At 42.6% G+C, this 16,157-nt stretch overlaps 1 protein-coding gene across 2 annotated transcripts in view; it reads right to left on the minus strand.

The window, feature by feature from the left end:
- Nucleotides 1–16,157, minus strand: part of sema3bl (sema domain, immunoglobulin domain (Ig), short basic domain, secreted, (semaphorin) 3bl) — a 56,308-nt gene that overhangs the window by 33,713 nt on the left and 6,438 nt on the right. Inside the window, exons 1-2 of one of the 2 annotated variants that reach the window (XM_061670930.1) lie at nt 15,139–15,228; nt 6,691–6,851 (exon numbers count right to left, since the gene is read on the minus strand). In XM_061670930.1, coding sequence (XP_061526914.1) covers nt 6,691–6,851; nt 15,139–15,169 — 192 coding nt within the window. In that variant the 5' untranslated portion in view covers nt 15,170–15,228. Of the gene's footprint in view, nt 1–6,690; nt 6,852–15,138; nt 15,229–16,157 lie in introns of those variants that run through there. The other variant, XM_061670921.1, reaches the window with a different exon arrangement.

Raw genomic sequence — 16,157 nt, forward strand, 5'->3', positions numbered from 1 at the left:
AGAACACGCAGGAACGGAAGGCAGTTGCACGAGAGGCCTGGCAGAGCATCACAGGGGATGAAATCCAGCGTTTGATGATGTTGCTGATGCGTTCCACACTTCAGACTGTAAGTGACTGCAAAGGACTCGCAACCAAGAATTGAAAGTGAAGGTTTGAGGTATGATTGCTAACGTTTCATATTACTTTTGGTCCTTGAAAAAGTTGGAGACATATATGCGAACTGTTGTAATTCCTTCATTGTTTACCTGTAAATCGTTTGGATGTAAATACCCTCAAATTAGAACCGAAGTCAAAAGCATATCTTGTTCATTTCATTTCAAATCCATTGTGGTGGTGTTTAGAGCCACAAATTGGGTTGATGTCCCAATATTTATGAACTTGATGTGTTACTCCCGTTTTTATGCTTGTTTGATACCGTAATTTCTCGTGTATAACGCGCACCCCCAAAGTTGACCTAAAAATTCTGAAAAACACTTCTACCTATGTATATTGCATTTTTACAATGCATGATTTTGCTTCTACCCATATGATCAAAACATGAAGTATTGTCTGTATTTAGTTAGTTTTCTCAAAGAATCATTCTGAAGTAAAGCACTTTATTTGACTACCTTCTTTTTATTTACTTGCTCTTATTTTGAAATTCACAGCCCTACTTTTATTTAGTAAATGAGAAAACACACAGTTGTGCTCATATGATTGATTACCCAGGCGGAATTTGTAAGATGTGTACAATTCTTTGAAGAAAACTTGAAGGACCAGGCAAAACACATTTAATTTCATTTTAATGGGATTCTAATTAAACTGTCAAGCATTTCAGAAAAGCATTATCATTAAACAAAACATAACCATATAGAAATGAAGTTGCTGTTTAGTCATCAGTTGTATTTTTCAAACAAAAACATTATTCTGAGGCAGCACGGTGGGCGACTGGTTAGTCAGTCATGATACTACGACAGACTGCCTCCCAGATCTGAGGACCCGGGTTCAATCCCCGTCCTCGCCTGTGTGGAGTTTGCATGTTCTCCCCGTGCCTGCGTGGGTTTTCTCCGGGCACTCCGGTTTCCTCCCACAACCCAAAAACATGCATGGTAGGTTAATTGAAGACTCTAAATTGCCTGCGATTGGCTGGCAACCAGTACAGCGTAGATATCAGTTTGTTGGCCCAAGTTTTAACGACCACAGCTTTTGGCTTCTTACTGCAGTGGAACCTCAAACCCCCTGAGGTCATGATATTTGTAATTTGACTTCAAATTCTGGAAAAAAATGATGCCTCTTCAGGCAGACAGAACCACACATTTTGAACAGCCATCATGCATGCCGTCACGCAAGAGTGTTAAAAAGAATGTTAAAAAGTTTAGTGCTTGAAGTCGACACCCCTTCAGCATTACCAAAGCTAAAGGCGTGTATTGTCTTTAAATGTTATGATAAGAGTTTACAAATATATGACAGTTATATTGTTACATAAAACATTCCCCGTACAGTCAATGAGGGTTCATAATGGTGACAGTTGGACTCCGCTACTGATTATTTATTGTTATATGTCTTTTATGAGATAATTTGATTGTAACGTTGAACAAAATGGAGATCTGCCGGCATGCCGGAACAGATTAACTTCAATCTCAGACGTTCCACTGTAATTATTATTTTTAAACAGACTTGGCATGTATAGGCGTGTCCTAGTTGTGTCCAAGAGCGGGTCGTGTAACCATCAAAATGTATTAGTAATAAAACCAGTTTGATGACATTAGAAATTGGAGCTAGTTTAAAATTTGAATTGGAATAGTTCAGATCTCTGGCGCAGTTTCTTTGGCTTGTTGCTGCGCTGCAATATTCTGCCTGTTGTCCAAGATCTCCACCCAGCGAGAAAATATGGCTGACCTCCACTAGTCATTCACGTTCCTTCCTGTTTAACTCTCAAAATGTCACCACAGCGTCGCTTTCACTTCGAACGTACCCTCGGACATCAGTCGCGGGCCGTCGTCCTTTGATCGCTGACATTGCGTTTAATCTGGCGAGAGCTTAAAACAGATGAGAAGTGGAGGACAAACACATCTCGTCCTTTCACTCGTTTCAACCTGCTCCTGATATCTGGCAACCAAGCCATCCCTGTGAGCCAAAACCATTAAGAGCCACAGTCTTTGTTCTTGTGCCAGATGCTTAAACAAACCAGTTTTAACGAAAAGCACCAGTGTGCACTAAATCAAGTTGTACAATAGAAGCACTTTGATCAACCCCACTTGTATTTCATGACATTTATACCCTTCAAACCTAGAACGAGTCTTTGCTTAGATACCTGCTGTTTCATCCATGCTCTTGTAGCTGTTAACCGTCACAATAAACCCAAATGCTAACTTTCTTTGTCCATTAACCCATCCATTTTCTGTAGCGCTTATCCTAATGACGGTCGCTGGTGAGCTGAAGCCTATCCCAGCTGACTTCGGGTGGGAGGAGTACCCCACCTAGAATAATCACCAGCCAGCCGGAGGGTACATATACACAAACAACCATTCACACTCACGCCTATGGACAATTTACAGTCTTAAGTTAACCTAACATTCGCGATTCAGGAATGTGTGAGGAAATGCGAACTCCACAAAGGAAGGCCTGAGCAAAATTCGAGTCCAGAACATTTGACTGGGAGGCAGACGTGATAACCACAGCTTTGACCGTGCTGATTTAATATAAAATATGCAATCATTATATGGTATCTATAACTACAGCTATTGTTTCCAATGGTCAAAACAGTTGAATCAGGGTTTATTATTCCTAGGCAATTATAATTAGAGGTACGGAACCAAGGTCTTGCGGCCCACACACTACCTCTATCCAAACATTGGTGTTTTGATTTATAGTTGAGTAGTTCTGTTTAGTTTGTGGCTGCACAATTTGCATATTTGAGTCAATGAGGTGAATTGCAGAAATGCCTCCCAAAAAAACACAAAAAGTGGAGTAAAAACAATGTTGGTGCCTTCGTTTGGCTGAAACAAGTGTAACCAAATCCAGTCTATAAATCATACTTCAGTAATGTATTGTATTGTATTGTTTTCTATTTTGTTTTCTTTGTTTGCAGAATATAATGCATTGGATAGTCACACCTTTTCAAATGAATTACAGCTAATTATGAGCACAAAAATGTCCCTTTTCCATCTAATACAACCCCAATTCCAATGAAGTTGGGACGTTGTCCATTTCCATTTTCTGTCGCGCTTCTCCTCACTCGGGTGGGGAGCTTGCTGGAGCCTATCTCAGCTATCATCGGGCAGGAGGCGGGGTCCACCCTCAACTGGTTGCCAGCCAATCGCAGGGCACATATAAACAACTGACCATTCGAACTCACATTCACACCTACGGCCAATTTAGAGTTGTCAATGAACCTACCACGCATGTGGGAGGAAAGCGGAGTGCCCGGAGAAAAGCCACGCAGGCACGGGGAGAACATGCAAACGCCACACAGGCGGGGCCGGGGATCCCTCAGAACTGTGAGGCGGATGTGCTAACCTGTCGTCCACCGTGCCTAGAGTCACACATATATACCACTAATAAACCACTAAAACTACCCGTTTTAAAAGTTAACAGGTAATTCCATTTGAGCGTTAATCCAAGTCACCATAAATATGAATCGCGACAGCTTGATTATTTTGTTCGTTTTGTTTGTAATCTGCGATTAATATTGCTTTGGGTTGGAATGATTACACCTTCCCAACCATGAAGCATGAGTGTATCACAACAAATCTACAATGAAAATGAAATCATGACAAAAAAATAAGATAAAATTATAAAACACGAACCGCTGTTTTTTTTGCCGTACCTCACCCCTCCCCAATTTTGGCATTCCTTCAGGATGCTTGGCCTTCTCCAATGTGGCATCAATTAAGTGACTAAAAAGATGTTTGATTTTGAAACGTAACTGCTTGAACATTCATCTTGGGAACAACTGCTGTGTTGATGTCACCACAGGGGCACAGTGGGGGGGTTAGCTAACCTAATTCCTAATTCCAATGGCCCAACATAGACAGGCATGTCCTCAACTAGTATTAGGAAATAGTACATTGAGACCAAGATCTCCATCTGCACGCACGTGTCAGTGGGATGCGCTTACGAAACAAGATATATTACACAGCTTTGTTTCATTTGAAGTCGAGAGGCCATACATTGTTATCATTACGAAAAAAGTAAAAGAGTTATTACACCATTTTTTTGGGTGTGTTTCACATGTCAGTGGGAATGAATTAGGGCTATTCTGCTCCACTGGCGTATTTTGAACGCATCAGTCAGAAAGAGTGGCGCTAAACAACAAATTGAGAAGTAGGAGGTATTTCTGTATTTACCTCTCAAAATGTGGCTGTTGGCTATTGTAAGAAGACACAATTTAGTGGAAAAGGGGGACTGAGGGCAGAAAGAAAAGGGCACCACAACAGCCAAGTGGAGCCTGTGGAGGATAAGCGTCCAGAGCTAGGGCGCACCAACGGGGTAAACTAACGTTAGCATGTGTGCATTTATATTTTTGTCAGTTCTAGCCATCTAGCCTCAAAACTTACCATGACGCAGTCATGACTTATCTGCTCTACCAGTTAATAAGCAGCAGTGGCTTATGTCACCTACTGTATATGGTATAAATTTGCCACTTATGAAACTCCCAAAAATAATATCGGGTGAGCTGTCTTTGCCAATGGAAAATCATCAATAGAAAGTATAATGGTCCAATAGAAAATATAAGTGTTGAGCCAACTATCTACCTTGCATCGGAAAAGGGCCATTTATTTTTTACGGAAGTAGCCTACGGTAAAAACAAACAAAAAAAATAAATGTTAATCCTAAAAATGAGAGAAGGCCAATGGCAAATGGTATGTAATTGCATTTAGAACCCCAATTCCAATGAAGTTGGGATGTTGTGTTAAACATAAATAAAAACAGAATACAATGATTTGCAAATCATGTTCAACCTATATTGAATTGAATACACTACAAAGACAAGATGTTTAATGTTCAAACTGATCAACTTGATTGTTTTGAGCAAATAATCATGAACTTAGAATTTGATGGCTGCAACACATTCCCAAAAAGCTGGGAGAGGTGGCAAAAAAAGAGTGAGAAAGTTGAGGAATGCTCATCAAACAGCTGTTTGGAACATCTCACAGGTGAACAGGCTCATTGGGAACAGGTGGGTGCCACAATTGGGTAGAAAAGGAGCTTCCCTGAATTGCTCAGTCATTCATTCACAAGCAAAGATGGGGCGAGGTTCACCTATTTGTGAACAAGTGTGTGAGAAAATAGTCCAACAGTTGAAGGACAATGTTCCTCGATGTACAATTGCAATGAATTGAGGGATTTCATCATCTACGGTCCATATCATCATCAAAAGGTTCAGAGAATCTGGAGAAATCACTGCACGTAAGCGGCAAGGCCCAAAACCGATATTGAATACCCCTGACCTTCAGGCGGCACTGCATCAAAAAACGACATCAATGTGTAAAGGATATCACCGCATGGGCTCAGGAACACTTCAGAAAACCAAGGTCAGTGAATACAGTTCGGCACTACATCCGTAAGTGCAACTTGAAACTCTACTATGCAAAGCAAAAGCCATTTATCAACAACACCCAGAAACGCCGCCGGCTTCTCTGGGCCCGAGCTCATCTAAGATGGACCGAGGCAAAATGGAAAAGTGTTCTGTGGGCCGACGAGTCCACATTTCAAATTGTTTATGGAAATTGTGGTCGTCGTGTCCTCTGGGCCAAAGAGGAAAAGAACCATCCGGACTGTTATGGACGCAACATTCAAAAGCCAGCATCTGTGATGGTATGGGGCTGTGTTGGCTCCCACATCCCCAAAAAAACATGCATTAATTGGAGACTCTAAAATTGCCCATAGGTGTGAACGTGAGTGCGAATGGTTGTTTGTCTATATATGCCCTGCAATTGACTGGCAACCGGTTCAGGGTCCATCCATCCATCCATTTTCTACCGCTTATCTGAGGTCGGGTCGCAGGGGCAGTGGCTTTAGCAGGGACGCCCAGACTTCCCTCTCCCCGGGCACTTCATCCAGCTCTTCCGGGGGGATCCCGAGGCGTTCCCGGGCCAGCCGAAAGACGTAGTCTCTCCAGCGTGTCTTGGGTCGTCCCCGGGGTCTCCTCCCGGCGGGACGTGCCCGGAACACCTCACCGGGGAGGAGTCCGGAAGGCATCCGAATCAGATGCCCCGGCCACCTCATCTGGCTCCTCTCGATGTGGAGGAGCAGCGGCTCTACTCTGAGATCCGAGCTTCTCGCCCCATCTCTAAGGGAGAGCCCGGACACCCTGCGGAGGAAACTCATTTCGGCCGCTTGTATCCGGGATCTTGTTCTTTCGGCCACGGCAAAAAGTATACCCACACCTGCTCGGCGCCTCTCACCGTGGGCAACTCCAGAGTGGAAGAGGTCCCTGCCTGCGGCCACCGCCCAGCTCGCACTGCCCTGCATCGTGAACACAGCCTAAAGCTTTTTATTTATAAGATTGTCAGGTGTTGATGGTTACAAGATAGTTATGTCTCCAAATGTGTTACCTCATACAATCTACAATCCAACATTGTTGCGGTTCGCTCATTGGGTTCACAAGGGGACAATGATTCAGCATTAAAAACAAAGTCTTAATATGACTTCCAAGTGTTTTCGTTTATCATGCAGCGTATTATCGAGCAATTTGTAGAGGTTACCTCCTTGGACTCGCTCCTGGCAGGTCCCAGCAGAAGAGAGTACATGACGTCTTTGCCGCCGAGGAAGAGACGGTCACGGTACTCATCCAGGTAGACAGTTGAGAGTGACAGCTGGCCGTGATGCCCGCTGAAGATGGAGGACCTGTTGGTGGACAGTAGATCTGCATACGCAAGAAAAAACATTTGGATTAATATCTTGCTATCAGTACATGCAGTCTACAGCCATTTTCCTTACTTGTCACTGCAAAACAAAATGTTGGTGAAATTTCCGAAAGAAAATACGAGGTCACTTTTACTTTTTTTTCTGTTTAGATACTTGTACTTTTACCCAAGTGTCACATTTAGGTACTTTATACAGGACTGCGAACACAGGGTATAAATCCATAGTTTTGCTTTAGTTTCTCATCTTTGCACTAAAAATAATCTTCGGGTTTGAACTTTCTCCGCGCATTTATGCAAGCCGGGGCACATCCGGTCTTCACTCAGTACAAGCCAGAAGTAACATGTTTACATGTAATTCTTTTTTAGTCGGCTGTACTGGTACACTCATATGAACGGAATTCCTGTCGGCACGCACTGGTCGACGTTAGCTTTTTGTTTCCAAATACTATTTTACTACTGCAGTCTAGTTTATTGATATTTCATCATAACATAATTCTTGTTTTATGATATAGTGTTACCTTTCATTATGACAGTTTGATGAGTGTCATATTTCCTCCTGTTGATTGGCTGGTAGAAATCCCGACGGTTATTTTTTTGCTTTATAGGAGGGCACATCGGGTGTATTTTACCAAATTGACCAAATACGGTTCCTTGCCTGATAAAGCCACGCAGTAAATCCTACCCACAGAAAAATAATTGAATCCACTGAACCGAGAACCGAGAAACATGACTCCCACTGCAGAGTCATAATGTCAAACAGGGTATAGTAGTATGAATCCAATAATACTAAATCACACAAGGGAAAGTCAAGAAGAAAACAATGATGTGACACACACTACAGATTAGAAGTATCTATTCAAGGGGGTGCGGTAGAGAGCTTGTGCACCTGGCTATCCCATCCTCCCAATCAGTTTAGCGGCTTTAAATCCTAAAAGCTAGTTGCAAAATCTCAGCAGGAGTGCCAGTAAGCAAGTTGAACTCGAGTTCGCGTCTCCTCTGCGCACACTACACGCACGCACACTTGCTGCGACGTTTCAGAATAGCCCAATTTCTGGAGTTTCTTTTTGTTTTTTTGCTGAGATCTAAGGGCCCTATTTTCGGGACGGGCACAAGTCCCGTGTGGTTGCTGACGCAACTGTGCGCCAGGGGCGGGTTGGAGCGGTGTTGGTAATTCCGTAGGCTGCGCCACGATGGGAGTGTTTACAGCCGACTTCATTCGCCGCCAATCAACGCGTCTCTCATTCTCTTGAAATGGGGCACAGCGACAGTCTCGCCCGAGACATCTCTGCGTGGAAGAGGACGATGCGTAATCGCGGCGATCCATAAGCGAGTGGAGCGTTGTCACTGCTTTTGGAAAAAAAACAAACAGAAAGGTTTGATTGATTGAAATTTTACAGCAAGTATTGACAGCAAATAAGGAGAAGACAAAATATGTATCTTCTCAAACAAAGCCTATTCCTCTTGTAATCAGGAGGCACACGTCAGTAACAGGAAATGTAAATCCTCTGTCGTTATGTTAACTGTGTTGCCTTATTCTTTGTTAAATTCATGCCGTGCTTCTTTGCTCTTTCAAGCTCAACTGAAATGGAGCGTTTGGTGAGAAGAGGATTACATCAGAAGAGAGCAGTCCTCTGATCCAGCTTTGATTCTCATATTTTTACACATGCAGTCCATTAAAGTTCATTTGTATGCTCTAATGTGACCCAAACTACTGCATTCGCAAAGAAAACAATGTTGAGTTTTTGACTGGCACTCTCGTTGAGACAGCATGCGCAAAGACACATGGAGAGAGAGAAGCCGTCATCGGTACGCAAAACCCTCGGCGTCTTCGGACTGATCAGCTTTCCATCGACCTCTCATCACTAGGATGATACACACACAAAACACCCATTGAAAAAGCAGTCCCTCGCCACGCACTGGAGCGCTGACTGATTGAAGCACAGGAGCCAAGCGTCCTCGTTGACAACTTGACAGCGTCCGTCAGTGGAGCTTTGCTAACCATAAACCCCATCTTGCCGCCTATTCTGTTCCGGATCGGTGAAAGCCTAGAGACTATCCCAGCTGAGTTTGGGTGAGCACCACCTTGGATTGGTCACCTGTCAATCACAGGACTGACCATTTCAAAAAAATACATTTACGTTCACTTTTACACCTCTGGGAACTTTAGGTTACATTTTTACATGGTTTTTTTTTTTTCAATGACCAAAGACATCAAAGAGTCTTATTACTTACTTGTAGTTCACAGAAAAAAAGTAAAAGTAGAAAAAGTTCGTCCCTTAAGCTGCCATAAATTGTATACGCACACACACACACACACACACACGTACACACACCTACGCAGTCATGACGATGAGAGCAGTTTTAATAAGCTGACATAAAACATCGGAGCGGCTGGCAGGAGAAAACAGGCCGAGCACAAGCCGAGACATGAGGGATAAAGCGAAGGGAAAGATAATGTCAGAGCGAGGAGGGAGGCTTTGAGTCTAAAAATAAGAGGAAGGGGAGGAAGATGAAGCCACAAGTCACACAATGACGATGGATGTGCTCAAAGTGACAGCAGCGAGCGCAACAAAATAATGAGGACAGGAACTGTTCAACATGTCGCTCTGCACTACCGTTCTTTGATAATAACTTTCGTTCCGTGTTTTGTTTGTGTCGACGTCGCGTCTGTATGAGTGTGACTTTTACCCAAAAATGCGGGCAAGGATCCAATAAGAAAGCTGCATCCAAAAGTCTGTCTTCGCAAAGACACCTAAAAATGGACGACAGTGGACAAACGCAATGCATCCCCCTCGACAAAAGAAAATAATAATGATATTTATTATGAGTCAAGTTAGTTATTAACTCCAACATATTTTGGGTTATGAAAATCGTTTACATCAGTAATAGCAGTAGTAATAATTTAGATTACGTAGACTTGAGTCTTTGGTTAATTATTCAAATTGATAACTAAGATGACAAAAATGGGCTGTCACAAGTATTTTGGATGAATTTCAAGTAATTGTTTTCAACACAGACAAGAGAATCGCACGGATTTGCTTTCTCACTCACGGATTTCGTGCTCAGGCCAAAGCCCCGTCTAAAACAAAAGTAATGCTTTGGCGCCATCTTGTGGCATCTTGGTGCCAAGGAACTATTGTGAAGCGATGGGAAGTGCTTCACACGGCCATCGCTCTGTCTAATAGAAAGGTAGTACGTTTCTTTTGTTTGTTTGTTTTTGGAGGGCGAGTTGGGGTCAATTCCTCACATTTTCGCTATTCGGTATCTAATAGCGGGGGGCTGTATTTATATAAATATATAAATTTCATATTTCATAGTCCTCATACACATTACAGTACAGTCGAATGTACAGTACAGTTCAGCAAGCACCTGCAAGGGTAGTGGACACTTTTTTTTTTTCTTACAAGAGAATATTTCAAAGCATTCATTCAAAAGATCTGCTGAGAGTTCAGCCAGTCTACGGTTAGAGGCTGCCCATGTAGTTACAGTAAGTAAATAGAAGCAGGGTTTGTGTGTGCGTGTAACAAGCATTGTGATTGCTGAGGAAGACAAGATCCATCCTTCACAATTTCTTGTGTCCAAACAAAGAGGTGCGGTGTGAGCATGACATCTTAACCTCGTGCGTACAGTGTCAGGCAGCCTCTCTGCACACATACACATGCAAAAAGGAGAAACCCGCTGCTCTTGACACGCACACACACACACGCACGCACCAACTCGCCCCCTCCACGCTTATCACTCTCTGCTCATTCCGGGAAAAAGTCCAACTTTGGGATGACAGGCGGTCATGATGGGCGGATATGTGGCCCTGACTAACTTGTCAAACTTACCTGTAGCAACAGCAACTTCCAGAGGTCTACAGGTGTCGCAGTGAGAATTTGCTGTACATTTGAATTTAAATATATATAGATGCCCTTATAAAGACAACGCTCAGTCTATTATGCTAAATTTGGACACTTTTTGGCACATTTTGCATTATTTTGGCTGCGTGGAAAGGTCAAACTATTAGGAAAGGCGAGGCAAATTTATTTTAAATAGCGGATTTCATACACAAGATAACTCAATCTGCTTCACCTGAATAAAATCATTTTGATAAAAAATAGCAAAATACATTTGAAAACACAGTACAGAAAAGTAAAAGACAGCTTGCTAAAATTTCTCCAAGAACATACAGTGCAAGAAAGACTTTTATAAAAAGATGAAAATGCTCCAAAATTCCTAAATCATAAGCATCAGAAAGAAGACTATTTTCTTAGGCTGGACTTAAAAACATTAACATGTGGGGCTTCCATTTGTGTGCAGCATAACAGCTAAATGCTGCTTCGCCCTTTTTACTTTGGACGCTGTGCTCCACTATCTGACCGGAGTCTGTCGATCTCAGAGCCCTACTGGGTTTGTATCCCATTAGCATTTCTTTCATGTATTAAGGAACTAAACTATTTAGTGCTTTATACAACAATAGCAGAACTTTAAAGGCTATTCTAGAGCTTTCTCGAAGCCAGTGTAGGGACTTCAGCATTGGATTAATATGTTCTGATCTCTTTGTTTGTCAGAACCCGAGCTGCAGCTGTTTAATGCTCTTTTAGGGGAGTCCAGTCAGAAGACCAGTACAATAGTCGAGCCTACTGAATATGTTCTTCAGCTTGTAGAAGGCTGTTTTAGTGATTGATTTGATATGACTGCTGAAAGTCAAGTTGGAATCTACCAGCATACTGAGGTTTCGGACATGGTCTTTGGTTTTTAAAGAGAGTGACTCCAGGTATTTACTAACAGCCACCCTCGTTTCTTTACTGGCAACAACAAAAAATGACCCCAGTTCTGTTGTGGTTTAAGTTAAAGAAATGTCTGGAGACACTGTTAGCTATACTACTCTGTAACTGTGTGTTGGCTACATAGCTATGAAAATGAACTATTTTGAATTCTGAAGAATTTGACCCGGGGTCAAAGGCCCAATATAGGCTGAACAAAAGGGGTCCAAGAACAGACCCTTGAGGGACCTGTCCCTGCTATTCAATCAGATCCAAGAACTTCCAATGGTCACAAAATTTCCCTTTCCTCCAGGTCTTACCCATGTTTCCAACCTGTTCAACAGTATGTTATGATCTATTGTATCAAACGCCGCACTGCAATCCAACAAGACAAGAACTGGCAACATTCCCAAGTCAGTGTTCAATCTTATTTCATTTAGCACTTTGATATGGGCTGATTCTGTACTGTGATGAGGTGGGACATTTGTCAAAAAGTCCATTAAAGTTGACGAAATTGCTGAGGTGATTAAAAAACACTTTCTCGACAATCTTGGCTATGAAGGGAAGGATTGAAATGGGTTGATAGTTTGCTAATATTGAAGCATCTAATGTTCTCCTTTTTAGAGGTGGCTTAATGGCAGCTACTTTCGTGGATTTAGGAAACTCGTCTGGCTGAAGTGAGCAACCGGTTATTTGCTGCAAATCAACGAGCACAGACTTTGGAATAGTTTTGAAAAAGTCATGGTAGTGAGTCAAGACCGCTAGTTGATGGTTTCAGCTGCTGAATCACTTTCTGGGTTTTTTTGGTCAACTGTATCAAATTCTAGCATGGTAGTAGAGTTATTCCGGGGTGGTTTTAGGTCTTCCATCATGTTATCATTTTGCTGATTTGCGTGCTGATATTGGACCCGATGGATTGTATTTTTTCACTCAAATAGCAAGCAAATTCTTTGGATTTATCTGTTGTGAGGAGTTCTGGAATTATCTGGTTAGTTGCGTGTAATCCAGATATACACCACTGTCCATTTTGGAGATTTGTTCAATTTTGACATAAAAAAGCATTGGATTGCCAATGTGTGTCAAAAAATCTTGATGTGAATGCTAGAAAAACAAGCATTCTAATTTTATAATAACAATCATAATGACAGGAACTGAGCCCATTCAAGTCCATCCATCCATCCGTCCAAACTCCGTTCCCCATAATAACTCGGTGCCTTCCGTCTATCCATCTTGAACTTCCTTTCTGGATTTAGTTTTCCCGTCTCAAAGTGGTTTACCTTCTCAAATATGTCTTGGGTTTCATCCCTAGCGTCTGTCCATCTGTCTCCTTGTCACTCTCGCCTTTGCCACTCAACGTATTTCTCCCTCTGATATTCTCAGGCCCCAACACGAAGCGTCTCAAAGCAGCCATGAGGGAGAACTCTACATCTGTCTTCAATGTTTCTCCATTTCCCCGCAGGCCACCACGACGAAACGAAAGTGACACACAAAAGAACGGCTGGTTTCTGCAGACGTGCCGAAGCTCAGAGATGGTATCGCGCAGATTGGGCCACTTCAAAGGCACGTGCGACGTTCATTCGGGGATTTGTTTACAGTGTTAGAGGTCCGCTTTAGTCGGGTTAAAGCCTGTGCTGGGTTCTGTCGAATCCAAGAGCGACAAGAGGCTTTTTGCCTTCTCATTCGCTTCTGCTCTCCCATTTTTCTCATTGACTGATTAGTCTGGAGGCTTGCATTCCTACAACCAATGGCTAAGCTATGACTTGAGTCTTACTGGAGCATAATAGGAACCATTTCATTGTCCATGGTAGACATTTGTCAACATGTTTAAAGGGCCTTGTCTCCAATCAGTATTTTGTGAGATATGTCCATGAGAGTATCTGCTGACTCTCAGTTACACATGCGTGTGCTCGTCTCTTTGTTCCCTTTTTCTAGTGAACGGATAGCACAACCTTCATCATGCTGCCACCCGAATGTGTTCTTAAAGGAGCGATATTGAGTCATTTGACCTTGTAACAACAGCGTTGAAGAGCACCCATTTATTTCGTATTATATGAATCTTATGACGCTTTGTACTGCAACCAGAAAGTTCCCCATGGGAAAAAAAAGTATACCTTACTACCTTGAGACATTCACATTCAGAAGCGCAAAAACCATTGTTCCCATAAAAGGCAAATGTGCGGCTGTATTTTTCCTTCCGTCGAGCTTAGACTGTAATTTCATTTGTGTTGGCTTGTTTCCTTTTTTGGTAGTGGGTAAGATAAGGATGAGATAAGAATTCCTCCACAGATGTCGCCAGATTTTGAAACTCTGCACATTGTTGCCGTTATTCAAAATGAAATTGAAACGTCTCCTTTTTGTCATAAATCATAGAACCTGGCAGCTTGACGTTGTTTTGTCGATCCGACACCGTAGCGTCGCGAGGTCGTCCTTACTCAATGTTATTATTATTATGATTATTGAATAATAAGTGTACTTAGCCCTGAAATGTATAAAAGACATGGTAATCAATGTTTAAGCCTTGATGGCGGTCTGCACTGTCTCAATGATCTCGTTGTGTTTCTTCCAACGTCATTAGCTCTGATTAGACATAAGGAAAACATTTCGACTGGTTTGGAGAATCATTTCGTAGAAACTATATGAATTCCCTGGCAATACTTTTCCATGAAGTGATAAAAAGCAGATGGTCTTAAGGAGTGCACTTCTTTTTTGGGGTGGGGTTGACAGATTTGCTGAGGGAGTGAAAAGGTTCACTTCCAAATGTCATGCTGACATCTCCGGTGTCCAAATTGGGCATTGGCAGGATCCTGGGCAGTGTTCAGCTGCAGACTGAAATATTCGCACACATATACTGTATGCGAAGGCCTACATCGAAGGAGAAGTGTGTGTGCGTGTGAGACTTGAAATAAATCACGCTATCGATAGTCATGTGATGACAGAGTAAATCCCGGGATTTTCTGGGAAACTGTTGCTATATCTCAATGCGAGCACCTCTTTGAGCTCAAGGCATCAGCAAGGCGAGATGTGCTGAGGTCATGTGGCGAAGTAAAGAACAACTTACGGTTGGTAGGGCTCGGTGGTTGCCATCTCTGTTTTTAGAATTGAGAAGGAAAATTGAGGGGGCTCCAAACACTTAGGGGACGTTTCCACAACCCCCTTTTTCACTGAAAATGAATGAAAACTGTCAATGTTTCCGTGTCAGTGTACTGTTTATGCGATCCTGCCCTGTGTTGCTTTTGGCAACATATGCAGAAACACAGACAAATGTCAAAGGACTCCAAAGCAACGCTATAAGAAGTTTAAGACTCATTTGTGGACATTTTGTATCCAGTCATGGCACCGAGGTAGAGCGCTATTTGCCTTGCAATCAGAATTTGCTGTTTCAAATCTCAACTCGGTCCTTTCTTTTTGGAGTTTGCATGTTGTACGGTTTCCATGGTAAATTCGTTGAGGACACAAAATTGTCCTTAGGTTCGAATGTGAGTGTTTGTCCGCGTGGGATTGACTGGCGACCGTTTCAAACCGAACCCCACAATCTCACCTAAATTCAGCCGGGATAGATCGCCCGTCATCCTGATGGACGGATCGAAGATGAATGGAATTATGGCACGACTCTGTATTGAATATTCAATCCATGCTGAAAAGAAAGAATAAGTAACAAAGACTTTTTTTGTGTCATGTTTTCAGTATTACTGAACACGCATATGCGAGATGCGCGCGCGCGCACACACAGGCACACCCCCACAAAACACTTCTCTCCACTCGGCCATCTCAGGAGGCTTCTGATTGGTCTGTTGGGCCAAGCAAAACACAGCCAAGGCTCTTAGCTCATCACTCTCGGCGCTCGTCATTGTCATTACATCTGTTCTTCTCTATTTTCATTTTCACCCGCCCTGCTTGACACCCTTTTCTCCCCCCGTTTTGTCCTTTTGCAGCCGTCTTGGGCCTAATTTTGGGGGGGGGGGGGGATCACTGATCACCCCTTCAGTCGTTCTCCGCTTGTTTAACGCTCTATCATCCTCCATTTCTCCTAAATCTTTGCATCGCTCATTGCTTACCATCTCCGTTACTTAGACGCTTTCACCAAAGAGGTGCCACTCTTGTAGGTCCGTTTATTTATTTTATTTTATTTTATTTTATTTTATGTTATACAACTTCCAGTCTACAGTTGCTGATGTAACATTTATTTGTACTTATTCAGTTGTTATTATTCAATGTTGGCGATGTCACAGAGCAATTGTATTGTCATTTTCCTCTTCTCTGAATTCCCTTTCCAATTTTACTAACAGTTGCAATCTGTGTGCATCACCCGAAGCTGCAGTCCAATTCGGCGCAACGTTGCACATTTGGCAGCAAGTTACATTTAACATGGAAAATCCCTTTTAACAGTGCCTACCAACTACGTCGGTTCCCCTTCGGCATTGACAACGGATACATAAAATAATGCATGCTTGAATTTTACGTTGGAAAAGATTTGACCCTGGAAGTCATTATTTCTATTATTTCTTATCCAGAAAAAAAACTGTTTCCAAATCTGAACAAATTGCGGCTCATGTGTGC

Source organism: Phycodurus eques, chromosome 1, assembly GCF_024500275.1.
Source record: "Phycodurus eques isolate BA_2022a chromosome 1, UOR_Pequ_1.1, whole genome shotgun sequence".
Classification (NCBI taxonomy): Eukaryota; Metazoa; Chordata; class Actinopteri; order Syngnathiformes; family Syngnathidae; genus Phycodurus; species Phycodurus eques.